Source organism: Scyliorhinus canicula, chromosome 3 (assembly GCF_902713615.1).
Source record: "Scyliorhinus canicula chromosome 3, sScyCan1.1, whole genome shotgun sequence".
NCBI classification, from domain to species: domain Eukaryota; kingdom Metazoa; phylum Chordata; class Chondrichthyes; order Carcharhiniformes; family Scyliorhinidae; genus Scyliorhinus; species Scyliorhinus canicula.
The window spans coordinates 238,738,606-238,764,482 of record NC_052148.1 but is presented as its reverse complement, the minus strand read 5'-3'; the positions used below and the strand labels follow the sequence as shown (position 1 = coordinate 238,764,482).

The 25,877-nt window shown below is 47.3% G+C and overlaps 1 protein-coding gene across 3 annotated transcripts in view; it reads left to right on the top strand.

Moving 5' to 3' along the window:
• Nucleotides 1-25,877, top strand: part of usp38 (ubiquitin specific peptidase 38) — a 50,221-nt gene that overhangs the window by 10,337 nt on the left and 14,007 nt on the right. For all 3 annotated transcript variants that reach the window (XM_038792437.1, XM_038792438.1, XM_038792439.1), the window contains exons 4-9: nucleotides 7,557-7,686; nucleotides 10,298-10,399; nucleotides 12,860-13,018; nucleotides 15,611-15,804; nucleotides 17,065-17,158; nucleotides 18,554-18,660. In XM_038792437.1, the coding sequence (XP_038648365.1) occupies nucleotides 7,557-7,686; nucleotides 10,298-10,399; nucleotides 12,860-13,018; nucleotides 15,611-15,804; nucleotides 17,065-17,158; nucleotides 18,554-18,660 (786 nt within the window). The remainder of the gene's footprint in view (nucleotides 1-7,556; nucleotides 7,687-10,297; nucleotides 10,400-12,859; nucleotides 13,019-15,610; nucleotides 15,805-17,064; nucleotides 17,159-18,553; nucleotides 18,661-25,877) is intronic.

Sequence of the window (25,877 nt, the reverse complement as noted above, 5' to 3'; positions counted from 1 at the left end):
GCAATTGAGATGAAAACATTATGTTTTCAAGAAGGAGATAGATATAGCTCTTGGGGCTAAAGGGATCAAAGGATATGGGGGAGAAATTATGGACAACCATGATCATAATGAATAGCGGAACAGGCTGGAAGAGCTGAATGGTCTTCTATATTAATGCAGTACAAAATGGGTTTTATCGACTTCCGATGGCGGCCATGCGCGGGTAGGTCACGTTTTCGGCAGCTCCCGCCGCTAACGGACCAACGGGCCCTTTCAAGGAGTTTTGATGGCCCCTTTTCAGCACAAATCGGCAGGCAAACGGCGCTAGAAGGCTCCCCACAGTAGTTTATGGAGGGGACCAGGAGCAGGACGGCCAAACAAATGAGCAGCGGCAAGAACGGGCGCAGGAACAGAAAATGGTGGTCGGCTCGGATCAAGCAGCGTGGGCCCAGTGGTCGCGGGAACAGCAGGAGTTCCTTAGAAGTTGCTTTGCTGACCTGAAAACGGAGATGCTGTCTCCAATGAAGGCCTCAATGGAGAAAATGGTTGAGAACCAGAAAATGCAGGAGAAGGCGACCAAGGAGATTGAGAAAAAGGTCTTGGATAATGAGGACGAGATACTGGGCCTGGCCGTCAGGGTGGAGGCGCATGATTTCCTACATAGGAGGTGGCAGAAGAGATTTGAAGACCTTAAAACAGTTCCAAGATGCAAAACCTGCGCATTCTGGGCCTACCTGACAGGTGCGGAGGGGTCGGACGCGAGCGCATTTGTGACCACGTTACTGGGGACCCTGATGGGGTCAGGAGCATTCCCTCGGCCTCTGGAACTGGATGGGGCACACAGAGTCCTTGCAAGGAGGCCCAAAATGAATGAACCGCCGAGGGCCACGGTGGTACGGCTCCACTGCTTCTCTGATAAGGAACGAGTCCTGCGGTGGGCTAAAAAGGAGCGGAGCAGCAGGTCGGAGAACAGCCTAATCCGCATCTACCCGAACCTGGGAGCAGAACTGGCCAAGAGGCGCGCTGGATTCAACCGTGTTAGGGCGGCCCTCCACAGCAAAGGGGTGAAGTTCGGGCTGTTACATCCGGTGATACATGTGGGTCATGTATCAAGATCGCCACCATTACTTTGATACACCGGACGAGGCGTGGAATTTCATTTAAGCAAGAAAAGTTGGACTCCACCTAAAGGACAGCCACACTGGGACGTTACTCTGGTGGGGATGGTAATTGCCGAGTAGCCGGAGGGAGCGACATTATGTTGTTCCCTCTTATTTTTGTTTGTTCCCTGTGTCTTCGGCCATGTTTTCAGCTTTTGTAGAGGTAGACCGCAGAGGGAAGAGAGGGACCCTACACGTAGGGCTGCTCTCCTGGCAGCCGGAGCCGTTTCTTTTATGTGGTCGGGTTTGTTGTTTGATTCGTGGGGAGAGGGGGCGGGAAATATTCTTTGGGGGCCGTTGAAGCAGATAAGCTGAGTTTTCCACAGGCAGGGAGGGGCCCGAAAAAACGAGGCATCTGAATAATTGGAGACCGAAGCGGGAGCGGCTGGGGTCAGCATGGGTCAGCTGACTCACAGAAGCGTAAGGGGGGGGAGAGCCAGTGTCAAGCAGGTGCTTGACTTGGGGGTTTGGGATCACGGGGCTGCTAAGGGAGGGGGGGTTGGGATGCCGCTTTGCTGACAGAAAGGAGCCAACATGGGGGAAACAGAGGGACAGTCGGGGGGGGGGGGCAGGCAATGGGAGAGCTTGAGTAAGCGGGGGACGCGGGCTCGTGGCTGGCTGAAAAAAGGGATGGCTAATCTGGCGGAGGGGGAGGGGTTAGTCCCCCATCCAGGATGATCATATAGAATGTGCGGGGCCTAAATGGGCCGGTCAAGAGGGCTCATGTGTTCTCGCACCTAAGGGGGCTAAAGGCAGACGTAGCCATTCTACAAGAGACGCACCTAAAACTTGCGGACCAAACAAGATTGAGAAAAGGGTCGGTGGGCCAGGTAATCCATTCAGGGCTGGATTCAAAGACCAGAGGAGTAGCAATCCTGGTCAGCAAACGGGTGGTTTTTGAGGCAGGGAATATTGTGGCTGACAAGGGGGGCAGATACATAATGGTCAGCGGGAAGCTGCAGGGGACTCGGGTGGTGCTGGTGAACGTTTACGCCCTGAACTGGGACGACGTGGAATTTATGAGACGCACACTGGGTAAAATTCCGGACTTAGACTCACACAATCTGATTATGGGGGGTGATTCCAACACCGTCATAGACCCTGTATTGAACTGGTCAAACCCCACGTCGGGGAAGCGACCAGCGGCGGCTAAAGAACTGAGGGGATCCATGGAACAGGTGGGGGGGCGTAGACCCGTGGAGATTCACCCGACCGAGGGCAAAGGAGTTCTCTTTCTTTTCCACAAGGTTTACTCCCGTATAGATTTCTTTGTGATGAGCAGGGCGCTAATCCCTAGGGTGGAGGGGACAGAATATTCGGCCATTGCAGTTTCCGATCATGCTCCACACTGGGTGGATTTGCGTCTTGGGGTGGAGAGAGGTCAGTCCCCATTATGGAGACTAGATGTGGGGCTGCTGGCAGACCACGAGGTTTGTGGGCGGATAAGGAGGAACATTTAAAAACTACCTGGAAACTAATGATACGGGAAGGTAGCGACGTCCACGGTGTGGGAGGCCCTGAAGGCAGTTATCAGAGGGGAGTTGATCTCTATCAGATCCCATAGAGAGAAGAAAGAAAGAGCGGAGAGAGAAAGGCTAGTTGAGGAGATACTCAGAGTAGACAGGAGTTACCCGGAGACCCTAGTGACGGGGCTACTGAAAGAGCGCCGGAGGCTGCAGGCGGAATTCGACCTGCTGACCACTGGGAAGGCAGTAGCACAGCTGAGGAGGGCCAGAAGGGCTGTCTACGAATATGGGGAGAAAGCGAGTAGAATGCTGGCGCACCAACTTCGCAAGAAGGAGGCTGCCAAGGAAATTGGGGAAATACGGGATAAGGAGGGCAACACGGTCATAGACCCAGAGGGGATGAACAAAGTTTTTAGGGCGTTCTACGGTAAATTGTATGAGTCAGAGCCCCTGCCGGGAGGGGAGGGGACGAAGCAATTCATGGACCAACTGAGGTTTCCAAAGTGGAAGAGGATCTGGTGGAGGGACTGGGGGCCCTGATAGAGCTGGAGGAGATGGTAAAGGGGCTAGGGAACATGCAGCCGGGCAAGGCCCCGGGGCCGGATGGCTACCCTGTAGAATTCTACAAGAAATTTTCGGAACTGCTGTGCCCTCTCCTACTAAGGACCTTTTAATGAGGCCAAAGAGAGGGGACCCTCCTTCCAACAACGCCACCGGCTTCGATTTCACTCATCCTCAAACGAGAGAAAGACCCGCTACAGTGTGGATCTTAGAGACCAATATCGCTCCTTAACGTAGATGCCAAACTGCTGGCCAAGATCTTGGCTGCTAGAATTGAATACTGTGTCCCTGCGGTGGTAGAGGAGGATCAGACAGGCTTCGTCAAGGGCAGGCAATTGAACTCTAATGTATGGAGGCTCCAAAACATCATCATGATGCCCACAGAGGGAGGGGAGGCAGAAGTAGTGACGGCGATGGACGCAGAGAAAGCCTTTGACCGGGTGGAATAGGAGTACTTGTTGGAGGCGCTAAGAAGGTTCGGATTCGGTGAGGGGTTCATAGGTTGGGTCCAGCTACTCGACCAGGCCCCCGTGGCAAGTGTGTGCATGAACAGGGTGAGGTCGGAATACTTCCGGCTCCACCGGGGGACGAGGCAGGGGTGCCCCCTCTCCCCTTGCGATAGAGCCGCTGGCTAAAGCGCTGCGGACATCAAGGAACTGACGGGGGCTGGTTTGGGGAGTGGGGGGGGGGGAAGAGGACCATCGGGTCTCACTTAACGCGAATGACCTGCTCCTGTACATCTCTGACCCACGAGAGGAGATGGGGGAGGTCATGCAGATTCTGAGGGACTTTGGCAATTTCTCGCGGTACACGCTAAACGAGAAGAAAAGCTAGATGTTTGTGATCCAAGCTGAGGGTCAGGAAAAGAGACTGGGAGATCTTCCGCTGAAGATGGTCGAGAAGAGCTTCCGGTACCGAGGGATATATGTGGCTTGAGAGTGGTATGCCCTCCACAAGCTTAAGCCATCTCAGCTGGTAGAGCAGATGGAGGGAGACTTCAAAAGCTGGGACATGCTCCCGCTATCGTTAGCGGGCAGGGTGCAGACCGTTAAGATGACGGTCCTCCCCAGATTCCTGTTCGTCTTCCAGTGCCTTCCCATCTTCATCCCTTAAGACCTTCTTTAAGCGGATGAACAAGATTATCTCGGGATTTGTATGGGCAAACAAGACCCCGGGAGTAAAGAGACTGTATCTAGAGCGTAGTCGGGGAGGGGGTGGGCTGGCGCTGCAGAACTTTTGCAGCTACTGCTGGGCGGCCAACATAGCCATGATTAGGAAATGGGTATTGGGGGAGGGGTCGACGTGGGAGCGGTTAGAGGCGGCCTTATGTAAAGGCATCAGCCTAGGGGCACTTGTAACGGCACCACTGCCATTCTCGCCAGCCCACTACTCCTCCAGTCCGGTGGCAGTGGCGGCATTAAAGATCTGGGGTCAGTGGAGAAAGCCCAGGGGGGTGGTGGGAGCCTCAGTCTGGACCCTGATACACAACAATTACAGATTTGTCCCGGGCAAGATAGACGGAGGGTTTCAAAGCTGGCATAGGACGGGCGCTAAAAGGATGGAGGGCCTGTTCATAGACGGGATCTTTCCCAGCCTGAAAGTGCTGGAGGAGAAATTCAGTTTGCCCCCTGGAAATGCTTTCAGATACCTTCAGGTATGTGCCTTTCTAAAAAAACAGGTGGTGTCATTTCCGCTGCTACCCCCACGCAGGATACAGGATAGGGTGGTCTCCGGCACCTGGGTAGGGGAGGGGAAGGTGTCGGACATCTACCAGGAACTTCAGGAGGCGGAGGAAGCCCCAGTGGAGGAACTTAAGGGCAAATGGGAGGAGGAGCTAGGTGGGGAGCTAGATGCGGGCCTGTGGGCAGATGCCCTAAACAGGGTCAATTCCTCCTCATCATGTGCTAGGCTTAGCTTAATCCAGTGGGGGTGGGGGGTGGGTGGGGGGTGGGGTGGGTGGGTGGGGGATCGTCACATTGTATTGTTCTTTTCTTTGTGTATATGGTTAACTTTTATTTCATTTTATGTTAACGGTGGCGCACGGTTATGCAAAAATTATGTTTTTGACAAAATCTTTGAATAAAAATAATTTTTAAAAAACAAAATGGGTTTATCACCTCAACTGATCATTTTTAATTGTGGTGTCCAGTTCTCCACCCTTGCGTAACTTGATTTCAAATATCATCAACTTTAAAGAATCTTCAACATTTAATTGCTTCATTGGTGTGCACGAGTCAGATTCCCAGGAAATTATAATTTTTTTGATACAGAAACTATTTTAAAACGTACCTCTTCCTTGGGAATGTGTGTCAGAGAAAACAAATGCAATTTGAAGAGGCTTCTCTGACCAGAATCATCAGCAGGATATCGGAATTTTGCCTGGGGATAGAGGGGGTAGGTTCAGGTGAACCTACTAGGTTAGGGCAGCACGGTAGCACAAGTGGTTAGCACTGTGGCTTCACAGAGCCCGGGTCCCAGGTTCGATTCCTGGCTTGGGTCACTGTCTGTGCAGAGTCTGCACGTTCTCCCCGTGTCTGCGTGCGTTTCCTCCGGATGCTCCGGTTTCCTCCCACAGTCCAAAGACGTGCAGGTTAGGTGGATTGGCCATGATAAATTGCCCTTAGTGACCAAAAAAGGTTAGGAGGGGTTATTGGGTTATGGGGATAGGGTGGAAATGAGGGCTTAAGTGGGTCGTTGCAGACTCGATGGGCCGAATGGCCTCCTTCTGCACTGTATGTTCTAATTGAATCCCAAACCAGCGTAAATTGACATGGAAAACTTGAACGTAAGTGACTACAGGCATAACTCACCCATGCTCTTTTGAATCAGCCCTGGCTGATTCCACCCAGATTTTGCTGGAATCTGGATGCAAAACTAGCAGACACAAGTCTCTCATCTCATTAAAGCTCTATCATATCTCTGTAATATGGGGATGTCACTTTATTGTATGGTCAATAACCTTTCATCTCTGATAGCTAACTTCACATCCAGCTCAAATTGGAGGGATAAAAGTCTCATTGTTTCCTGGCAATAATGATCCTAAACAATATAAATGTTAACGTTCCCAATCCAATTCCCAGTGGCTATTGCCCCAAGCACACAACAACAGTTAGCATATGTATTGCACCTTTACCGGCAGCAAATGTCCCAATCTTTTCACAGAGGCGTCTTCAGACAATTGGAAGATGAGCCAAAGGCGAGGGCATTAGGAAGAGTGACCAAAAGTTTGACCAAGGAGGTGCTTTTTTGAACAAGTCTCCAAGTAGGAAAGGGAGGTGAAGATGTTTATGGAGGGGATTCCAGAGCATGGGGCCTAGGCGACGTAAGAGACAGCTACTATACTTGGGCGAATAGAGAGAGGGTGCTTCGGTGGCTGAACCCGAGGACACAATTCTGGAGAGGTTATTAGGATAGAGGCACAGAGGTTTTAAACACACACAACTGTAGGAGTATAAGAATTTAAAATTGACAGTCACAGAACTGTGATTTTGGTCAGGGCTTAAACCTGAATGGAGAGATTCGAGCATGGAGCTGGGAATATTCTATCTTTTAAGTTTTCTTAAAAATATAGACGGTGTTTTGATAAATTTAGACTGATTTTAATTTGGTCGCGTGCAGCTTAATTACTGGATCCTAAATTAACCCTTTAAACTGTCTTAACTCAACAGAGATATAACCATCAGGCAAAGACTCAGACACTGAGCAAATAATATCAAAGTTTATTGAATAAAGGATAAAATAAAACAACAGTATGTTTATCAATTACCTAAAGGAGCAAAAGAACCAAAGATGAACCTATGCGATACAGACTTCACGTCTTCAGATAGATGGTCAGAAGAAGTGGAAAATGGCACCACCTCTTATTTACCAACAGGAATTCTACCTCTGCCTCAGAAGAAAAACTGCATTATGCGGGATCCACACCAACAGGAATTCTGCCCCTTAGCCTCTCGACCTGTGGCTACACCATATACATTTGCATGCCAACAGAAACTCTACCCGTCCCCAAGAGAAAACAATGCAGGGAACAATAGCACTGCAACACCTCCCCTATACCATTATCTTTCCTCTACCACTGTACCATCGCCTCTGGTTGGGGTTTTCGGGGGGGGGGGGAATGTGGTCTACTCCTGTTCTTATATTTAATGTGAGGGAAATATCAAGCAAATGGAAATTGACCTTGTGGGAAATTTATAGGCAACACAGTTAAAAAGCACTATAGGAAGCTTTTGTTTAAGAAATAAATTCTAGAATGCTTATTTACAATATTGTTAAAATGACGCAATTAAATAAACGTTTAGTTGAATATGCAGCAGAGAAGGGAGTATTTTTAAACGTCGATATGTAGAGTTTAAATGTTTCTGGTTCTATTTTTTTTTGTCTCCTGAAGAATGATTGATTGGCTGTCCTGGCCATTAGCTCAGCATGTCGAGACGTGGGTGATTGCGCTGCTCAAGGGATTGGCTTCGGTCCAGAAGTTCACTATCCTCATAGATGTCACTTTGCTTAAGATCGAACAAGTAAGTGAGGGGGAGGGGGGAACCAAGTGTAGCTTTTCCATCAGAAGAACCGAACACGGAAATGACTGTTGCCGATGTGATTGTACGAATACTAATGCAGAGATGTGAAACTGATTTAACATGTAATTTGAGTAGGGAGAGAAAGTTTGTGTGAGCATTTTGTGAAAACCTGCGCACACCTGTCAATATGGACCCGCAGCATCTGCTGAAGAAACTGTTAGTCAGATGTTTATATGAACAGCCAATTTAGTGGTAAATTATATCTCTTACACTTGCACACCTCAAATGAAAGTAATCAATCATCAAATTTAAAGACTGTTTGCATCACTTGAGAGTCCTGTTGAAATCTCAGCATTGAAACTCCCTGTTGCATTAATTATGTGGAAGATTACAGCATTAAAAGTATCAACGCTTAAGGTAATAAAACCTGAAAAGAAACTTGAAATAAATTTTTATATGATGCAATATAATGCTGGGACGATATTAGTGATGCAGAATGATGAGTGTTGCCGCAAAGCAATTGAAATACTTTATGTCGTCTCTCCCCCCCCCCCCCCCCCCCCCCCCCCCCCCCAAATAGCCGAGTCATAGAATCATAGAATTTACAGTGCAGAAGGAGGCCATTTGGCCCATCGAGTCTGCACCGGCTCTTGGAAAGAGCACCCTACCCAAGCCCATACCTCCACTCTATCCCCGTAACCCAGTAACCCCACCCAACACGAAGAGCAATTTTAGACACTTAAGGGCAATTTAGGATGGCCAATCCACCTAACCTAGTGGGCAGCACGGTAGCATTGTGGTTAGCACAATCGCTTCACAGTCCCAGGGTCCCAGGTTCGATTCCGGCTTGGGTCACTGTCTGTACGGAGTCTGCACATCCTCCCCGTGTGTGCGTGGGTTTCCTCCCACAGTCCAAAGATGTGCGGGTTAGGTGGATTGGCCATGATCAATTGCCCTTAGTGTCCAAAATTGCCCTTAGTGTTGGGTGGGGTTACAGAGTTATGGGGATAGGGTGGAGGTGTTGACCTTGGGTAGGGGGTAGGGTGCTCTTTCCAAGAGCCGGTGCAGACTCGATGGGCCGGATGGCCTTCTTCCGCACTGTAAATTCTATGTCTAACCTGCACATCTTTGGACTGTGGGAGGAAACCGGAGCACCTGGAGGAAACCCACGCACACTCCGTGTACACTCCGCACAGACAGTGACCCAGGGCGGGAATCGAACCTGGGACCCTGAAGCTGTGAAGCAATTGTGCCAACCACTATGCTACTGTCCATTTCATATAATTGAAAATAGTTTCCCCATTTTCTAACCTCTGCATCATTTCAAACAACTGTGTACCCACACAACCAGCAAGTATGCATGAATGAAGCAGGAGCATGTCCGTTGTAATCTATTTACCCTGAAAGAACGCATTATCTAATATCCTTTTCAACCTTGCATTTGCTTTGTTTGTTCCAGGGTCAGAATTTATTGTACTTGTGCTGCTCACTCTGTGCCTACAGCTGCTGATAATATGAATGCAGTAAATTGTCCTGTCTTGGCTGTGTTCCAGAAATACTGCTTTATTTGCCATTCACTGAGCCCGTAGCTGTTTGGTGGAAATCTTGTGTGTTTAAAAGTGGGGAATTGCAGTTACAGTAGCTTAAGGATTTAATTGAGCAAAACCATGATTTTTTTTTTTCTCTACGTCCCAGAAGTGTGTCAGGTCGAAGAGTAGGCATTAGACTTTCCTTTGGATCTCCACAATTATAATAAAGAGAACCAAGAGAATTTCCAAAGATGATTGCCTTGTTTTTGAAAATGTTTTTTTCCAATTACATTTTTAATAAATGGTAGAACGGCGTCTTCTGAGGCAGAAGTAGAGGATGCAACAAAAAAATTACATAATTATGGAATTGAGTTCACCCATTAGAAATTAAATTTAATATCAACTTAGTTTGGTTGTGGGTGGGGTGGTGGTGACAAAGCGCCATGTGCACAGGCCGGTCTCCAGTGTGGAGATCCAATCTCTGTTCTGCACTGTGGTAGCTGATCTCAGCTAGGCGGTGGTAGAGGCCCTAGAAGTCACTCAACACCCTGACTTGGAAACATATCGCCGCTCCTTTGCTGGCACTGGGACAAAATCCTGGAATTCCCTCCCTAACAGCACAGTGGGTCTACCTACACCTGAAGAAACGTAACGGTTCCAGAAGGCAGCTCGCCGCCACCTTCTGATGGGCAACTAGGGGTGGGCAATAAATCCTGGCCTAACCAGCGATGCCCACATCCTATAAATGAATATAAAAATAAATCCACGTGTCCCTAGATCATGGAGAAGAAAATCGAACGTGGCTTTTGCTGTTGATTGCGACCAATATCGTCTTTCAAAAGTAGGAGAGTGGGTGAGAGCTGTATCTGGCTCAGCTGTGATGCTTCTCTTGGTCAAAAAGTTTAAATACCTATTGTGCAAACATGTGCATGAGTACTGATTACCTGCTAAGGTACTGAAGGATGACTGATAACCCTGTGGATCCAAGCGAAGGTTATTGAAGTGTGTCCATAGTTGTCAAATTTGTGAAAACAAAACATTATTTCATGGCTACTAATTGGTGAATATATTTTCTGTGTTAGGTATTCCATCGTCTTTGGTATCCGATTGTGCGGCCTGGTGCTTTAACGGTTCTATCCCACATGCTGCTCAGTTTTCAGCATTCTCCAGAAGCCTTTCATTTAGTAAGTTATTCTACTTGTGCTGTTCAGAAAGAAAACATTTTCTTTCCTGGTATATACCTTTGCTTTCTGTGGCATTCTACTTTACTGTAAGACTTCAGAAAATATTTATAACATTTTTTTTAGGTAAGAAAAGATTAGCTAGTCAAAATGGAGAACAGTTGCTATTTCATAACTGGCTTCATTGTGAGCATTAACTGTTCTTGTGTTTTTTTTTTGTGTTTTATTAATTTCCTATCAAAACTAAATGTAAGATTAGTGCACTAAACTAGGAGCAGTCGAGAGAAGACTTAACAAAAGGTTTGTCGAAACGTTTATTAATGTTAAGCAATTGGGCAGACTAAATGCAACTTAAATTTGGCCTTGCTAAATTTATTGCAGATGGATGGAGAGGGTACAATGAGTGGAGTTGGAGACAAAGTAATAGTTTCACTGTCGAGATAACGTACTGAAGCAATTTTGTTTTTGAAGTGCTGGGATATATAGCAAGAGCAGTAGAATATAGATGATTGGAGCTTATGTTACATCTCTACAGTGAGCTCTCAGGCCACATCTTTGACCTTGTGCTAAGTTCTGGTTGCCCACACCACAAAAGAAAAACAGTGCTCTAGCTGGGAGACATTTGGAGTACAGTGACGAATATTAAGGAGTACGAAGTGGCAAGTAACAAGTTTGACTCCAAATATAATGGAAGTGAGCATTCAGGAAAGATTAGAGACTGTCAGGTTGTACCTTCTAGAAGGACGCTAGTTAAAGGGAAACTTTGTTGAACTACATGAAATATTAAATCATGCAGAATCAGCAAAACGTGAATGTTACCTCAGAGTAATCAGTCGGACCAAAAGACATAAAATTAATGAGAAGTAAATTTAAAGCCAGTTTTAAGGAGGGCTATATTAGGTGTATATTTGGAATAATCTGCCATACGAAGTCATAGACATTAGAGAGGCACCAAAATATGGTTGAATGTTGTAATTGAAGTGAGAGGATATGAAATAGATGAGCTTGACTGGGCCGAATATCACTTTCTCGTCCTTGTTCTTTTTAAACTTACTGTTTTTCACTGCACTCTTCAAAAAGACACCTTACAAAATGATACAATAAGAACAACTTGTAGAAAAATAGAGCAGGCCCGTCAGTATTTGTGAAAAGAGAAAAATCAGGTTAACCTTTTGCCTGTAATCCTGTTGTCAGAAGTACAGGGTGCTTTAGCTTTTTAAAACTATTTCCGTTCTTTAAATATTCTCCCAGTAGAAATACTAAGTATATAAAGCTTGATTTCTCACTTGACTATTAAAGTAGTCAGTTTTTTGAGTGCAGTGACTATTTTGTAGGTAAGCACAGCATTGCACAAAGGCAGTGAGCTAAAATAGCTACGAATAGATTATTCCATATTTGCAGTCAATGAATTACTTCACATTTACAATTCACTCTCTATTAACAAAATTGCACTGCGACAAACTCCAAAGAAAAATATCAGTTCCATTCTGAGTTGAAGGCACTTTTAATATTCTTGGAGTGAGATGGTGGTCCATTGCAGGATTATTGACTCATCATTAAAAAAAAAGGACTCGGGGGTTAACTATCAGTAACAAGAAATTTTAGCTTGATACGTTTATGACCTTGTCAGCATGGTAAATTCTTCCTTTGCTGCTGCGATAACCAAGAATCAAGCTCAGTGTGATTCTCCACTTCCATTCCTCTCTATGTTTAAGATCAGGATTATTGCACGTGATGACAGGCCTGGTTGAGTGTAGCAGAGTGTGAAAGTGAGTAAAGCAATGGTGCCCAAAGTGACCTGGAGCAGTGAAGTCCAGGAGCTGAGAACATGGGGAAGGCCAAGGTTAGGGGCGGGACTGTAGGGCTCGGGACACGATAGCCTTGCAACCGAGTTGACATGAATTGAGGGTTAGGACAAGCCACCCAGGTTACTGAATGGGCAAATAGGATCACACAACAGGAATGCAGTGGAAAAGCTGCGGTAACTCCAGGGAATGGTAGCCCTGCCCACATTTCAGCTAGTTGCTTGGGAGTTACAGTTTCCAATCTGCAAATAACAGTATTGAGAATTTGAACTGGAGGGCAGTGTCAGAAGGCCTTAAGGTAGCAGCGAAATCAAGTGTAGATACAATTCTTGCAGGGAGCATGGCAAGGTGCTGTCAAAGCCAAGTTTATGAATTTGATTTTTATTTGATATTTTAAAATTTTTATGAATATATAGTGTGGTGGGTGAATAACTATCATGAGAACAGTATTCTACTTGCGATGGTATAACAAAGTTAAATTTTGTAATATGATTGGATAACAAAAGTAACAAATGTAACCCAATTATGAAAGAAAATAAAAGACTCCAGTCACAATGTGACAGCAATAGATTGCCATAAACAAGAGAAATGTTACTTTGCACATATGTAAATATCCAAGATTTTACAGGTGTAACTCCATGAACTGATCTTTCCACAGATTGTTCCTCTCACTATAAAGCTAGTTCAGTTCCTGAAAGATGACGATTCGCCGACTGGTAAAATCTTCCTCATGCAGTTGACTGAGTTGGTGCACTGTATGATGTATCAGTATTCTGGGTTCCCTGATCTCTATGAACCTATTCTAGAGGCCATTAAGGTAAGAGCCTCAGAACTAATTGCCGGAAGCAACTGGGGTTGGATCTTACTGGGCGCTACGGTGGCCCCCACCCACCCCCAAAGCAATGTTAACAGCCTTTAGGTGAGACCTCTGACTAGGAAGGAAGTCCTGTATTGGGAGAGCTACCAGTCAATCAGACTGGGAGCACTAACCACTGCTGGGATTACAGACCATTCCACCATGCCGAGTAAATCAGAGGTTGGGGGTCTTAGGAAGGGGGTAGGGTTTAAGAGGCATGGGCAGCAGTGACTTTTACGGGGTGGGGGGGGGGGGGTTGCCCTCTATGAGCCCAGGGCGTCCATAAAGCAGGTTTTTCTTCACTCTTGCCCAACACCAGTTCATGCAGCTAAAGCTGCTGGGTTTCCCACATAGTGTGGGCCTCCCCCAGCTGTGGATAAAATAACAATGGCAATGAGTCCTTTAATTAGCCGTTCGGGGGCCTCAATGGGCCCAAAGGTGGGTCGTTATTGTCTCCGCCCCCGCCCATAAAATTTAACATTGGTAGGGGTAGGCAGCAGCAAGACTGGATTTTACATGGCTATCCATTACCTGCCTTCAAACTTGCTGGCAGGGGAGTCTAAAATCCAGCCCCTGGCACATTTTCTCAGATTTTAATAACAAAAGGTAGGTTACAACCAAATCAACTTGCAGCTTCATGGAAGGTAATGGAAATTAATGGCAGCTATTCCAGCATTTATCCATTCTATCTTTATGTTGAACTTGACCATCTGAAGTATGTTGTATAATTCCCAGAGCTGCAAATTGGCAGTTCACTAAGATCCAAGAACCGCATCTCAAGTTTAATTTCTATTCACTTCATATGGTGCAGAAGTGCAATGCATATATTCTCTGCATTTTTAGAAAAAAAAGCTTTACACAGATGTATTTCATTCTCTGTGATAATCCCCATTCAAACCTCACTGTATAGTGGCAAGCAACATTCATGTCTTTTAAATGCCAGGTGTTGAACATCTTCAAGAGAGAATTTAACCAACTTCCCTTGACATTCGGTGGCATTATCATCGCTGAAACGCTTACTATCAACATCCTAGGGTTTAGCATTGACCAGAAATTGAACTGGACCAGCCATATAAATACTGTGGCTCCAAGAGCAGGTCAGAGGCTGGATATTCTGCAGAGAGTAACTCCCCTACTGACTCCCCAAAGCCTGTCCACCAACTACAAGGCACAAGTCAGCAACTCACCACGGTTCTTTGACTGCACTTTCCAAACCCATGACCTTACTACCTAGAAAGACGGGTAAATGGGAACGCTGTCACCTGCAAGTCCGTGTGTGTCCCCCCCCCCCCCCCCCCAAGCCACACACCATCCTGTCTTGGAAATATATCACCCTTCCTTCACTATCACTGCATCACATGGACTGCAGCGGTTCAAGAAAGTAACACATTGCTAGCTTCTCGAGGCGATTTGGAGTGGGCAATAAATGCTGGCCTAGCCAGCGATGCCCCCATCATAGGATCACAAAATCCCAACATGCAGAAGGAGGCCATTGTGCACCGACCTTCTGAAAGAGCACCATACCTAGGTCAACTCCCACACCCTATCCCCGTAACCGCACCTAACCCGTGGATATTAACGAGCAATTTAGCATGGCCAATCAACCTAACTGACATATCTTTGAACTGTGGGAGGAAACCAGAGCACCAGGAGGAAACCCACGCAGATACAGGAAACCATCTTGATTATAGTACTGATAGACAGTGATCATTCGGCTATGATAACCTAATCATCACTCACAATAATAATTTCTCAGCTTTCTGTTCAGAAAAATCAGGTAATATTCCATATTGTGCTTCAAATTATAAATAAACTTACGGGGCAACACGGTGCACAGTGGGTTAGCCCTGCTGCCTCACGGCGCCGAGGTCCCAGGTTCGATCCCGGCTCTGGGTCACTGTCCGTGTGGAGTATGCACATTCTCCCCGTGTTTGCGTGGGTTTCGCCCCCACAACCCAAAGATGTGTAGGTTAGGTGGATTGGCCACGCTAAATTGCCCCTTAATTGGAAAAAAATAATTGGGTACTCTAAATTTATAATAAAAAAAATTATAAATAAACTTAGTAATTCTACAATTGTTTTGAGTTATTGATTTATTTTTGTAGGGGGGAAAATGCTCAGGCACTAAGTTTCTTCTTTGGTCAGTACACTTGATCTCCTACAAAGTGAATGTCACTGATACTATGACCCTTGCTATCATTTTCCAAATATTCACTTGGTTTAACTTTGGTTTAACTAATTTTCATCTATTTATTCCTATTAACATTGTTATTATGGTACATACTCATGTACAAATTGAGTTTCTGAGACAAGATTTTAGCCTAAGCATTTTACACAAGTAATATTTGAGAGGTTTATATCCACCGTCTCCTATTGTCTCACCACCTGTTTAAGATGGTACATCAAAGAGGCCAACTATTACTCAAATATATTTGGTATTCTTGTGTTCAGCTGTTTGACATTTTTGCATAATCTGGGTTTTTGTTGTCATATAGTGGATTATGAGACTACATATACATTGACAGATAACTAAATATAAATTTGTCTTTGTAGGATTTGCCAAAACCTTCTGAAGAGAAGATGAAGATGACTCTTAATCAAAGTGCTTGGACATCGCACTCAAATTCTTTGGCATCTTGTTTGTCGAGGCTTTCGGGAAAATCTGAAACTGGAAAAACGGGGTTAATAAACCTGGGCAATACATGCTATATGAACAGTGTCATTCAAGCATTATTCATGGCTACAGAGTAAGTGGTGGAATTCACTTTAGTATTGCACTGAAATTAAGGTTTTAATACTCAACTGTAAGCTTGACCCAATTGTAGCTTGTTAACATAATGTGGACTCGGTGAGGAGATTCAGGGCCCAGTTATATTGCCATTTTTGCTGAATGCTAAATTATTTTGGATCAGTATTCCTATCAAAATGTCATAATTACAGCAGTCAGTTGGGTCCCACTTGCTGGACACCATCTCACAATGGATTGATTCCTACTGGATGCAGTGTTAGTGCATTTTTTAAATACTTGGGAGGGCTGTTGCCTTCATAGATATTCTTAAGCAATAGAGGAAAGCAGACGCTCCCACCTTGCAGTTTTCTCATTATAAAAATCTGCTGTATGTGCAGAGGTCCTTCGTTGCTGATCCCAGCCTGCGTTTACGGGATGGTCGCGTCACGGTACTGTTACTGGGCTAGTAGTAATCCAGAGGCCCAGATCAGTGCTCTGGAATCATGAGTTCAACCTGATGGAATTTAAATTCAATTAATCTGGAATCAAATGGTGCTCTCCATAATCCTAAAACTACTGGATGGTTGTAAAAGCCCATCTAGTTCACAAATGCTCTTCAGGGAAGGGAATCTGCCCTCCCTAGCTCGTGTGTCTCCAGATCCACAGCAATGCGGCACTCTTGGCTCTCCTCTGACACCTAGCGAGCCACCCAGGTGTATGCAGCTCATCACCACCTGCTCCAGGGCGATTAGGGATGGTCAATTAACCCTGGCTTTGCCGGCAATACCCGAGTCCCAATGGATATTTTTTTAAGAAGACATGCTGTTGCTGATATAACTCTTGAGCTATCCACTGCCATGGATCCCAGTTTACCAGACACTGCTTTGAGACTGCTAACTGCAGTATTACTGATGTGGCAATGCCGGCGTTGGACTGGGGTGAGCACAATAAGAAGTCTGACAACACCAGGTTAAAGTCCAACAGGTTTGTTTCAAACACTAGCTTTCGGAGCACTGCTCCTTCCTCGGGTGAATGGAGCAGTGCTCCGAAAGCTAGTGTTTGAAACAAACCTGTTGGACTTTAACCTGGTGTTGTAAGACTTCTTACTGTGCAGTATTACTGCAAGCATTTGTATCAATGAATGTTCAGTAGAACGAGAAACTTAACAATTCTGTAAAAATAATACTTGCCCACGGTTTACTCGTTGTTGCTTTTTTGTGGGGAAGGTCACATTTTAGAAAGTAGCTTTGTTTCTTAAATGTTCTCAAAATTCCTTCAGTTTCAGAAGATCTGTTTTGTCACTAAATCTAAATGGAGCTCGTTCTGTGATGAGAAAACTGCAACTTCTCTTTGCTTTTTTGGCTCACACTCAGGTACCGTTTTTTTCTTTTAAAAATAAAACAACCCTTTCATGAAATTTTACAATTTAGTCTGATGGCTAAGCATTCAGGTGCTTTTATCTAGTGATTGCTAATTTCAAAACCTTTGTGGTAAAAGTTCTTCATTTTGGCTTGGGGAAATGGATATTAAAATTTTAGTGACATTAGCAGGATTTTTTGCCATTAATACTGAACTTTAGGAAGAAGGAGGGGGCCTGAGTTTAGACCGCAATATGGAATAATCATAGATTTGTCCCGGGCAAGATGGACGGAGGGTTTTAAAGTTGGTACAGGGCAGGCATCAAAAGGATGGGGGACCTATTCATAGATGGGACTTTCCCTAGTTTGAAGGCGCTAGAGGAGAAATACAGTCTGCCCCCTGGAAATGCTTTCAGATACCTCCAAGTCCGCGCCTTTCTCAAAAAACAGGTGGGGACATTTCCGTTGCTACCCCATCGCAGGATACAGGACAGGGTGGTCTCTGGCATCTGGGTAGGGGAGGGGAACGTGTCGGACATCTACCAGGAACTGCTGGAGGCGGAGGAGGCCCCAGAGGAGGAACTGAAGGGCAAGTGGGAGGAGGAGCTGGGCGGTGAGCTGGATGAGGGCCTGTGGGCTGAAACCCTAGGCAGGGTGAATTCTACTCATCGTGTGCCAGGCTCAGCTTAGTTCCGTTTAAGGTGGTACATCGGGCACACATGACGACGACGAGAATTAGCAAGCTCTTTGGGGTTGAAGACAGGTGTGCAAGATGTTCAGGAAGCCCAGCAAACCATGTCCATCTGTTCTGGGCATGCCCGGCGCTTAAAGAATTCTGGCAGCGCTTTGCAAAGGCTATGTCCAAGGTCTTGGATGCTCGGGTAGAGCCGAGTCCGGAGATAGCGATATTTGGGCTGTCGGAAGATCCGGGAGTGCAGGAAGCGAAGGAGGCTGACGTCCTGGCCTTTGCACCCCGGTAGCCCGGAGACGGATCTTGTTAATGTGGAGAGACTCGAAACCCCCGAGTGTGGAGACCTGGGTTAGTGACATTACAGGGTTTCTTAGTCTTGAGAGAATAAAGTTTGCCTTGAGAGGGTCCTTGCTGGGGACTGGTAGAAATTTTCATCTTAAATTAAAAGCTGAAGTTAGTGTTTTGATCTTTGGAACTTTTTCACAAAAATATTTAAAGGTTGGCATTTGCAGTAAGTGTTTGGCACTTAAGCATGCTAGTTGTTAAGTGTTTTTTATGGTTGAGTTTATGCATTGTTAAAATATATTTGCAAATTTAATTGCAGTCTGTCTCATTAAAAAATAATCAAAATGTGACAAAAGTAGCAACATTTTTGGATGTTCAGCTTCTACATATTTCAGTTGGTGTTAAATATTCAGTTTCCATTACTGTGCCAACAGAGAGCAGCATATGCTCCACAGAGCTTCTTTGAAGAATCAAGGCCACCATGGTTCACCCCTGGATCCCAGCAAGACTGTTCTGAATACCTCCGGTTCCTTTTGGATAGGTAAGTAGTGTTCTTGTGTAGCAACCTACGTTCTGGAATAAACATTGTAAACTAGGTCGCTCAGTCCCTTTTATGTGACAGGCGAATTAAATGCTGCACTGCTGTCTGTGGATCGAGTCAATGTGGTGTCAAACCGGGTAACAAGTCTTCCACTGTCCTGATGCATCATAATGCTACACTTTTCCAGTGCAACCTGGAGGTGATGGTGTTCCTACGAGCTTCCTGCCTTATCCTTCTTAATGATAAATGTTGCGGGGTTGGGAGATGCTGGGTGCGATTTAAGGGGAAAATGTCAGTGTCATCTCAGGCACATCTGGCAGGGTGTTTCTTGACGGTCGCGTTGGCGAGATCTAAACCCGTGTTCAAGGGCACTTGGTGCCAGAAATGAGCCCCCACGAGATTCTCGCCATTACTGGCTCCCTCATCTGATTCGTCCCTCGGCTTTTTTCCGTTAACGAGGGGGAGCTGCTTTTAAACATTCCCTCACCAATCACCCCCAGTCAACACACAAGCCCATGCCTACTCGCACGTGGACCTACTTCCTGCTTTGGCAATGCCGACCTGGCCAGGCTTCCCAAAGCTGTGGATGAGGCAGGCCAGCCTGTTCCCCCGAGGAGGTCACCCCCTATAAGGAACGTGTGCTGGAAATCGCAGGTTGTCCAAGGAGAGAGCAGTCACCGACAGTGAGGTTTGCCCGCTCCAGAGAGGTGAGGATACACTGCCCCTTCACCCAGATGACATGTCTCGAGGGAGTGGTTCATGTCAGACAAAATGATCCTTGCCTCTCACTGACCACATGTCCATTCTCTTGCAGGATCTTTATCTGATGAGGCCATGCTACTCCGAGTCGTTGCCCCACCCCCCACCTCCCATGAGACCGCCATTGAGGTGTCACAGCTATGAGCTCCACCTTCCACCAGCGCAGAGATACACACCTCAGTGGGTGGCATTAGTGGACAGGCTTCTGGGCCACAACGTGGTGAGCACCACACAGTTGCTGATGTACATCGGGTGAAGGCAGGAACATCCCAGGGAGACAGCTATTGGAAATGTGCTGGATCCCAGGACTCAGCTGGGTCCCAGTCAGATGCCGAACCTCTGGACAAGGTTCTCCCAGAGCTGGTGCAGATGATAGGCCACGGCCGTGACAATCAGGAGCGGTATCAGTGATATTCCAGTGACTGCAACGCCGATTGCAGGTGTCCCAAAGGCTTTGGGCGCAGGAGATGGTGCGGGCAATATATGGCATGAAGGCCACCAATGCTAGGTGGTGACCGCAGTGAAAAACTTAGAGCATGATGTCTGAGCCATGTGTCCTGGAGCCCAAGGCATGGCACAGTCTGAGGCTGAGGGCATAGATAACGTCCCAGTCACTGAGGGGACATGTCCCAAACACAGGTGGACATTACTGAGGCACTCCAGAGCATGGCCCAGTCACTGAGGGCGTTGACACCATGGTGCAGACAATGGGAAGTCTCCAGGACTTGAAGCGCCAGATGATTCAGAGGTCTCTGGAGCTCACTCCAGCTGCCCCTCAATACCATGGAGTCCCCAGGGCCCAATGGACACCGTCAGGGTGGAGGAAGCACTAGAGGCCAACCTGGGACTTGCCACAATGGCGAGGGTGGAGGTCTCCAGTTCTTCCGAGTGCCCATTATAATAGGTCTCTACCTCCGTTTCCAGCCTCCGTATCTCGGCAGATATCCCATGTCCACCAGTAGCCAACCCGTTATCCTGAGATGGTTCTCAAAGACCAGAGATCTCCGAGTGCCTCAGGATGTGGCTGGCATGCCTGTTCCCTGGGTAGCAGGCACATGACCATGACACTGAGGCAGTGGTCGTGCATCATCTGAACATTCAAAGAGTGAAACCCCTTCCTGTTAGTATAGGGCACTCCCTGGTGCAAGCAGGTCGACATGCATGCCATTGAACCCCCACAGGACCTGGCGCACCCTGGCAATAGCAGCACATCCTGCAGCCCGCGCATCTTGGTGGACCTGGTCCAGCTCAAAGGTGCCAAAGTCTTATGCCCGGGCATAGGAAGCATCCATTACTTGGATGCACGCGTGCGCCTTAGATTATGAAATGCCTCGATCACTGGAATGACCTACGGCGACATGGTGGTTAGCACTGCTGCCTCACAGCACCAGGGACCCGGGTTCTATTCCAGCCTTGGGTGACTGTATCTGAGTCAGGCACTTTCTCCCCGTGTCTGCGTGGGTTTCCTCCATGCGCTCCAGTTTCTAGCTACAATCCAACGATGGGCAGGTTAGTTTGAGTGGCCATGCTTAATTGCCCCATAGTGTCCAAAGATGGGTTGGGTGGAATTATGGGGAAAGGTCAGGGGAATGGGCCTAGTTAGGTTGCTCTTTCAGAGGGGTCAGTGCAGACTTGATGGGCTGAATGACCTACTTTTGCACTGTAGGAATTCTACGGTTCTATGACCCACAGGCATAAAGGTTGAGGGCTGTGGTGACCTTCATGGCCACCGGGTGCGGGTGTCCTCCTCATCCACGGGGTTCCAAGTCCGCGGGGATGTAGCACAGGTGCTACACTGTCTCTCTCCTGAGCCATCATCTTCTGCGGCACATGGTGTCCATCATCTTATTGAAAGACCAGCGACGGGTGTACTCTTTGGGCTGTCACTGGCCTCCCCTTCTGGGTCCCTCCTGAGGTTGATGGGTGGCCGGGTCTTGTGGGTTTGCAGCGACCCCCTGCACAAGGTGCCACCTCCAGCCTGTATTGCCACAGCTGCCCTCTCCGGGTGTCCCTGCCTCGGCTACCAGCAACAACGCGAGGGCAGTCTCTGCTGGATCCACACGAGCAAATCTGTGAGGATTGAAGGAGAGAGACAGACCGACAGTCAGTTAGGGCTTCCATCCTGGGACTCTCAAATTCCCACAAGCCTCCCCAACCTGTGCCTTCTGTCTTCTCCCAGAGTGCCATCCAGTCAGCCAGTTGTGCTGGGAAACCTAGCTCTGCACACTCACTCCTTTTTTTTTAATAAATTTAGATTAGCCAATTATTTTTTTTTTTCCAATTAAGGGGCAATTTAGCGTGGCCAATCCACCTACTCTGCACATTTTTGGATTGTGGGGGCGAAACCCACGCAGACACGGGGAGAACGTGCAAACTCCACACGGACAGCGACCCAGAGCCGGGATCGAACCTGGGACCTCAGCGCCGTGAGGCGGTTGTGCTAACCACTAGGCCACCGTGCTGCCCTTGCACACTCACTCCTGACCACATCAGGAGTCCCCAGACCTCTGCCGGGACCTTTTGGGAAACCGTGCTCCGGTGCCCCCCCCGATTCACACATTTACCCTTTGGTCAGGAGAGGATCACCAATGCTGATACCGAGATCTTTAGTGTTTGATGGTTGGTAGCTGCCTACATGCTACTGACGCTAATATAGTTCAGGCATCAAGGTTTGCTTGACATGCAAATCATCCTGTGAGACATAGCACACACTCCCTTGGGGAGGCACGTGAGTTGAGCGGAGTGAGGTGCTATCACAACTCACAAGGCTAATTACTCATTTGAAAAACCCTTCAGCTGCGAAGCTTAGAGGCTGCTCACAGTCAAAGGGGGTGAAATTGAATTTCAAGATAGAAGGCACAGCAGCACTCTGTCCTGGAAATGTTTGGAAGGACAGATAGGCTGCAGCTCTGGTTGCCCCTGTTATATCACTCCTTCTCCCCCCCCCCCCCCCCCCCCCCCCCCGCTGAACTCCTGAGGGGCTCACCACCACCACCCCCGAGCGCTGGAGCAGCAGCTCCTTGAGCTGCATGCTGGAAAATGGAAATGGCTACTCCCCTCCCCTCAGAAGCCATTGCGCCAGCTTCATGTTTTTAAAAAGGAACACCAAACGGCGCCCGGGTGATTTCTCCATGGGGATTTGGGTATTCCCGGGAGGCTGCTGCATTCGACTTCAATCTCGCTAATGAGATTGAAATGAATGCAAATGAGGGTCAGCGATATTCTTTGGTGACATCTGCAACTATCCATCGGGGGGGGGGGGGGGGGGGGGGCAGGGTGAATTGCGAAATTGTTCGCACCCCGCACAAATCTTGATTTCTCCTTTCTCGATATTCACCTGGCGCGTCCCAGTCTGCGCCGGGCGCAACGGGCCAGTTAAATCGCAGCCAGTTTCAACAAAATTACTTGCTGCAGTTCATCACATAGGCAGTACAGCAGTGGTGGAGGTGATATATATTGGTCGGGGTTCTCCAATCCAAGTTCGCCCCGCAAGCGGGAATGGAGAATTTAACCCTCAGCAGGACCGGACATTCCCGCTGGCGTGAACGGACGTGGAATTCTGGCCATTGTGTCTGTTGGCATAGCAACAAGCTGACTACCCTATACTGGATGGTGATCAGCTTCTTGAGTGTGGTTGCGATTGAACACATTCGGGTGAAAGGTCAATATGTCATCAGGTCATCTCGACTTGTGCCTTGTAATTGATGGAAAGACAACGACGGGACAGGAGGTGAACCATTGTCAAAGGGTAGCCAGCCACTGCCCTACGTTTGTCGTCAGTGGTAATGTTGTTTGATACATCGTCCAGTCACTGGTGACTGCCTTCCATCGCTGGATGATGAAGGTAGAGAGATTGTGTTCAACGACCTTCGTGCCAGTGAAGGTCAGGTTGGTCCTTTTCTCTGTGGGAGAGGGTCATTGCCTAAGAAGTATTATTTAATATTCTTTCACGGGATTGGGGATCATTGGCATTGCCAGCATTTATTGCCCATTCATAGAAACATAGAAGGAGGCCATTCGGCCCATCAGGTCTGCCCTGACCTTCGAAAGAGCACCCCATCCAGGCCCATTCCCCTGCTCTATCTCCATGAGCTCATCTAGCCTGCACATGTTTGGACACTAATGGGCAATTGATCATGGCCAATCCATCTAAGCTGCCCATCTTTGGTCTGTGGGAGGAAACCAGAGCACCCAGACCAGGCACGCAGACACAGACAGCACAGACTGTCACCCAAGGTCGGAATCCAGCTGGGGTCCCTGGCACTGTGAGGCAGCGGAGCTGGCCACTGCCACCCCTTTTGTACATAGGTTATTCCTACTTGCCATTGAAGGTGATGGGTAACCATTTTCCTGAGTTTACACTGGTGGTTGGGGAGCTCATCAAGCCGGCTGCTTTGACCTGGATAGTATTGAGCTTCCCATGTGCTGTTGGAGCTTCATTCAGGCAAGTAGAGAGTATTGCATCAAACTCCTGACAGTCAGGAGGTAAGTTACTTGACGTGACAGAAATGGGTGAAGTGCAGTTTGACCAGTCCCCACTATTCCACAGGTCACTCCAGTAATTTAAAAGTTTGATTCCTTCACCAAAAGGACCAGTTGTTTACCTTCACCACTGTTAGCCAGAATAAAAGAGGTTTTTTTAAAATTCCAATTAAGGGGCAATTTAGCATGGCCAATCCATCTACCCTGCACATCTTTGGGTGATGGGGTGAGACCTACGTAGGCATGGGGAGAATGTGCAAACTCCATTCGGACAGTGACCTGGGCTGTGATCGAACTTGGGACCTCGGCGCCGTGAGGCAGCAGTGCTAACCACTGCACCACCATGCTGCCCCAGAATAAAAGAGACTTTAACCAGTCTTCTTTCAATAAACAATAAACTTGTTTGTTTATTATAAAACCAGTCTTGTCAAATAGCAAAGCTTAACACCCAGTATAAAATATGAAAGTATACTAATTACTCTTTCAAAGGGCAGCACGGTGGCGCAGTGGTTAGCACTGCTGCCTCACGGCGCCGAGGTCCCAGGTGCGATCCCGACTCTGGGTCACTGTCCGTGTAGAGTTTGTACATTTTCCTCGTGTTTGCGTGGGTTTTGTCCCCACAACCCAAAAATGTGCAGGGTAGGTGGATTGGCCACGCTAAATTGCCCCTTAATTGGAATTGGGCACTCTAAATTTTTTTTTTTTAAACGTACTCTTTCAAGATAGCCGAAGTCTCTCTCTCGCTCTGTCGCACACACACACACAAAAATAGAGACATTCTGCCAAAGGTTACAAGTCAATGGCTCAAGGAAAGGAAAGTCCTTGAAATGCTGTTTTTTGATTGGTCTCTCAGCGCTGATCCACAAAACAATCAATGACTCTTGCATTGCTTTTCAGACAGGCTTGAAAAACACTTCCAGGTACCCTATTCCAGCATGTAGAGAAACTCCGGAGCAGTTTGTGTTCACTTCCAGTTGTGGACAGTCTCCAGACTATAAAAAAGCTGCTGTCTTTTCATGAGCAATTGGTCCTCCTCCTTCTCAAAGCAAAACCAAAACCAACTCTTAAATACTGTTTTCCGAGAATGTTTTTTCAATCCGAGCCGCAAACTACCATGTGACCCCCCCCCTCTTTCGGCACAGTACACCAGGGTCAAGGGGTTTCCAGATTCTTTGAAACTGTTTCATCAGCTTTTCTTCGAAAAAGATGTCTCTTCCAGGAATAGAGATCGGAATCTTGGCATTAACCATTTCCGAAATAGTGTCTTTTAAAGTACAAATTGTTCCAGAATGTTCTGAGTCCTTGAACCATTCTCTGTAATTAAAGTGTTCATGACACTTGCCACAGAATTCCCAGCCTCTGACCTGCTCTTAGAATCGCTACCGTGTAGGAGGAGGCCATTCGGTCCATCGAGTCTGCACCGACCCTCTGAAAGAGCACACCACCCAAATCCACTTCCCAATAACCCCTTTATCCTAACTTTCACATCCCTGGACACTAAGGGGCAATTGAGAATGGCCAATCCACCTAACCTGCACATCTTTGGACTGTGGGAGGAAACCGGCACACCCAGAGGAAACCCACGCAGACATGGGGAGAATGTGCGAACACCACATAGTCACCCAAGGCCAGAATTGAACCCAGATCCCTCTTGTTGTGAGGCAGCAGTGCTAACCACTGTGCGGCTTTGCCACCCATGGTGCCACAGTATTTAAATGGCTTGTTCAGTTTCTGGTCAGTGATAACCCCCAGAATGTTGATAGGGAGGATTCAGAATGGTAATGCCTAGATGAACGGCATGGGGCGATCACTAGATTATCTCCTGTTGGAAATGGTCATTGCTTCACAGCGTCCGGGTCCCAGGTTCGATTCCCAGTTTGGGTCCAGTTTCCTCCCACTAGCCCCGAAAGACGTGCTTGTTAGGTGAATTGTACATTCTCAATTCTCCCTCAGCGTACCCAAACAGGCGCCATATT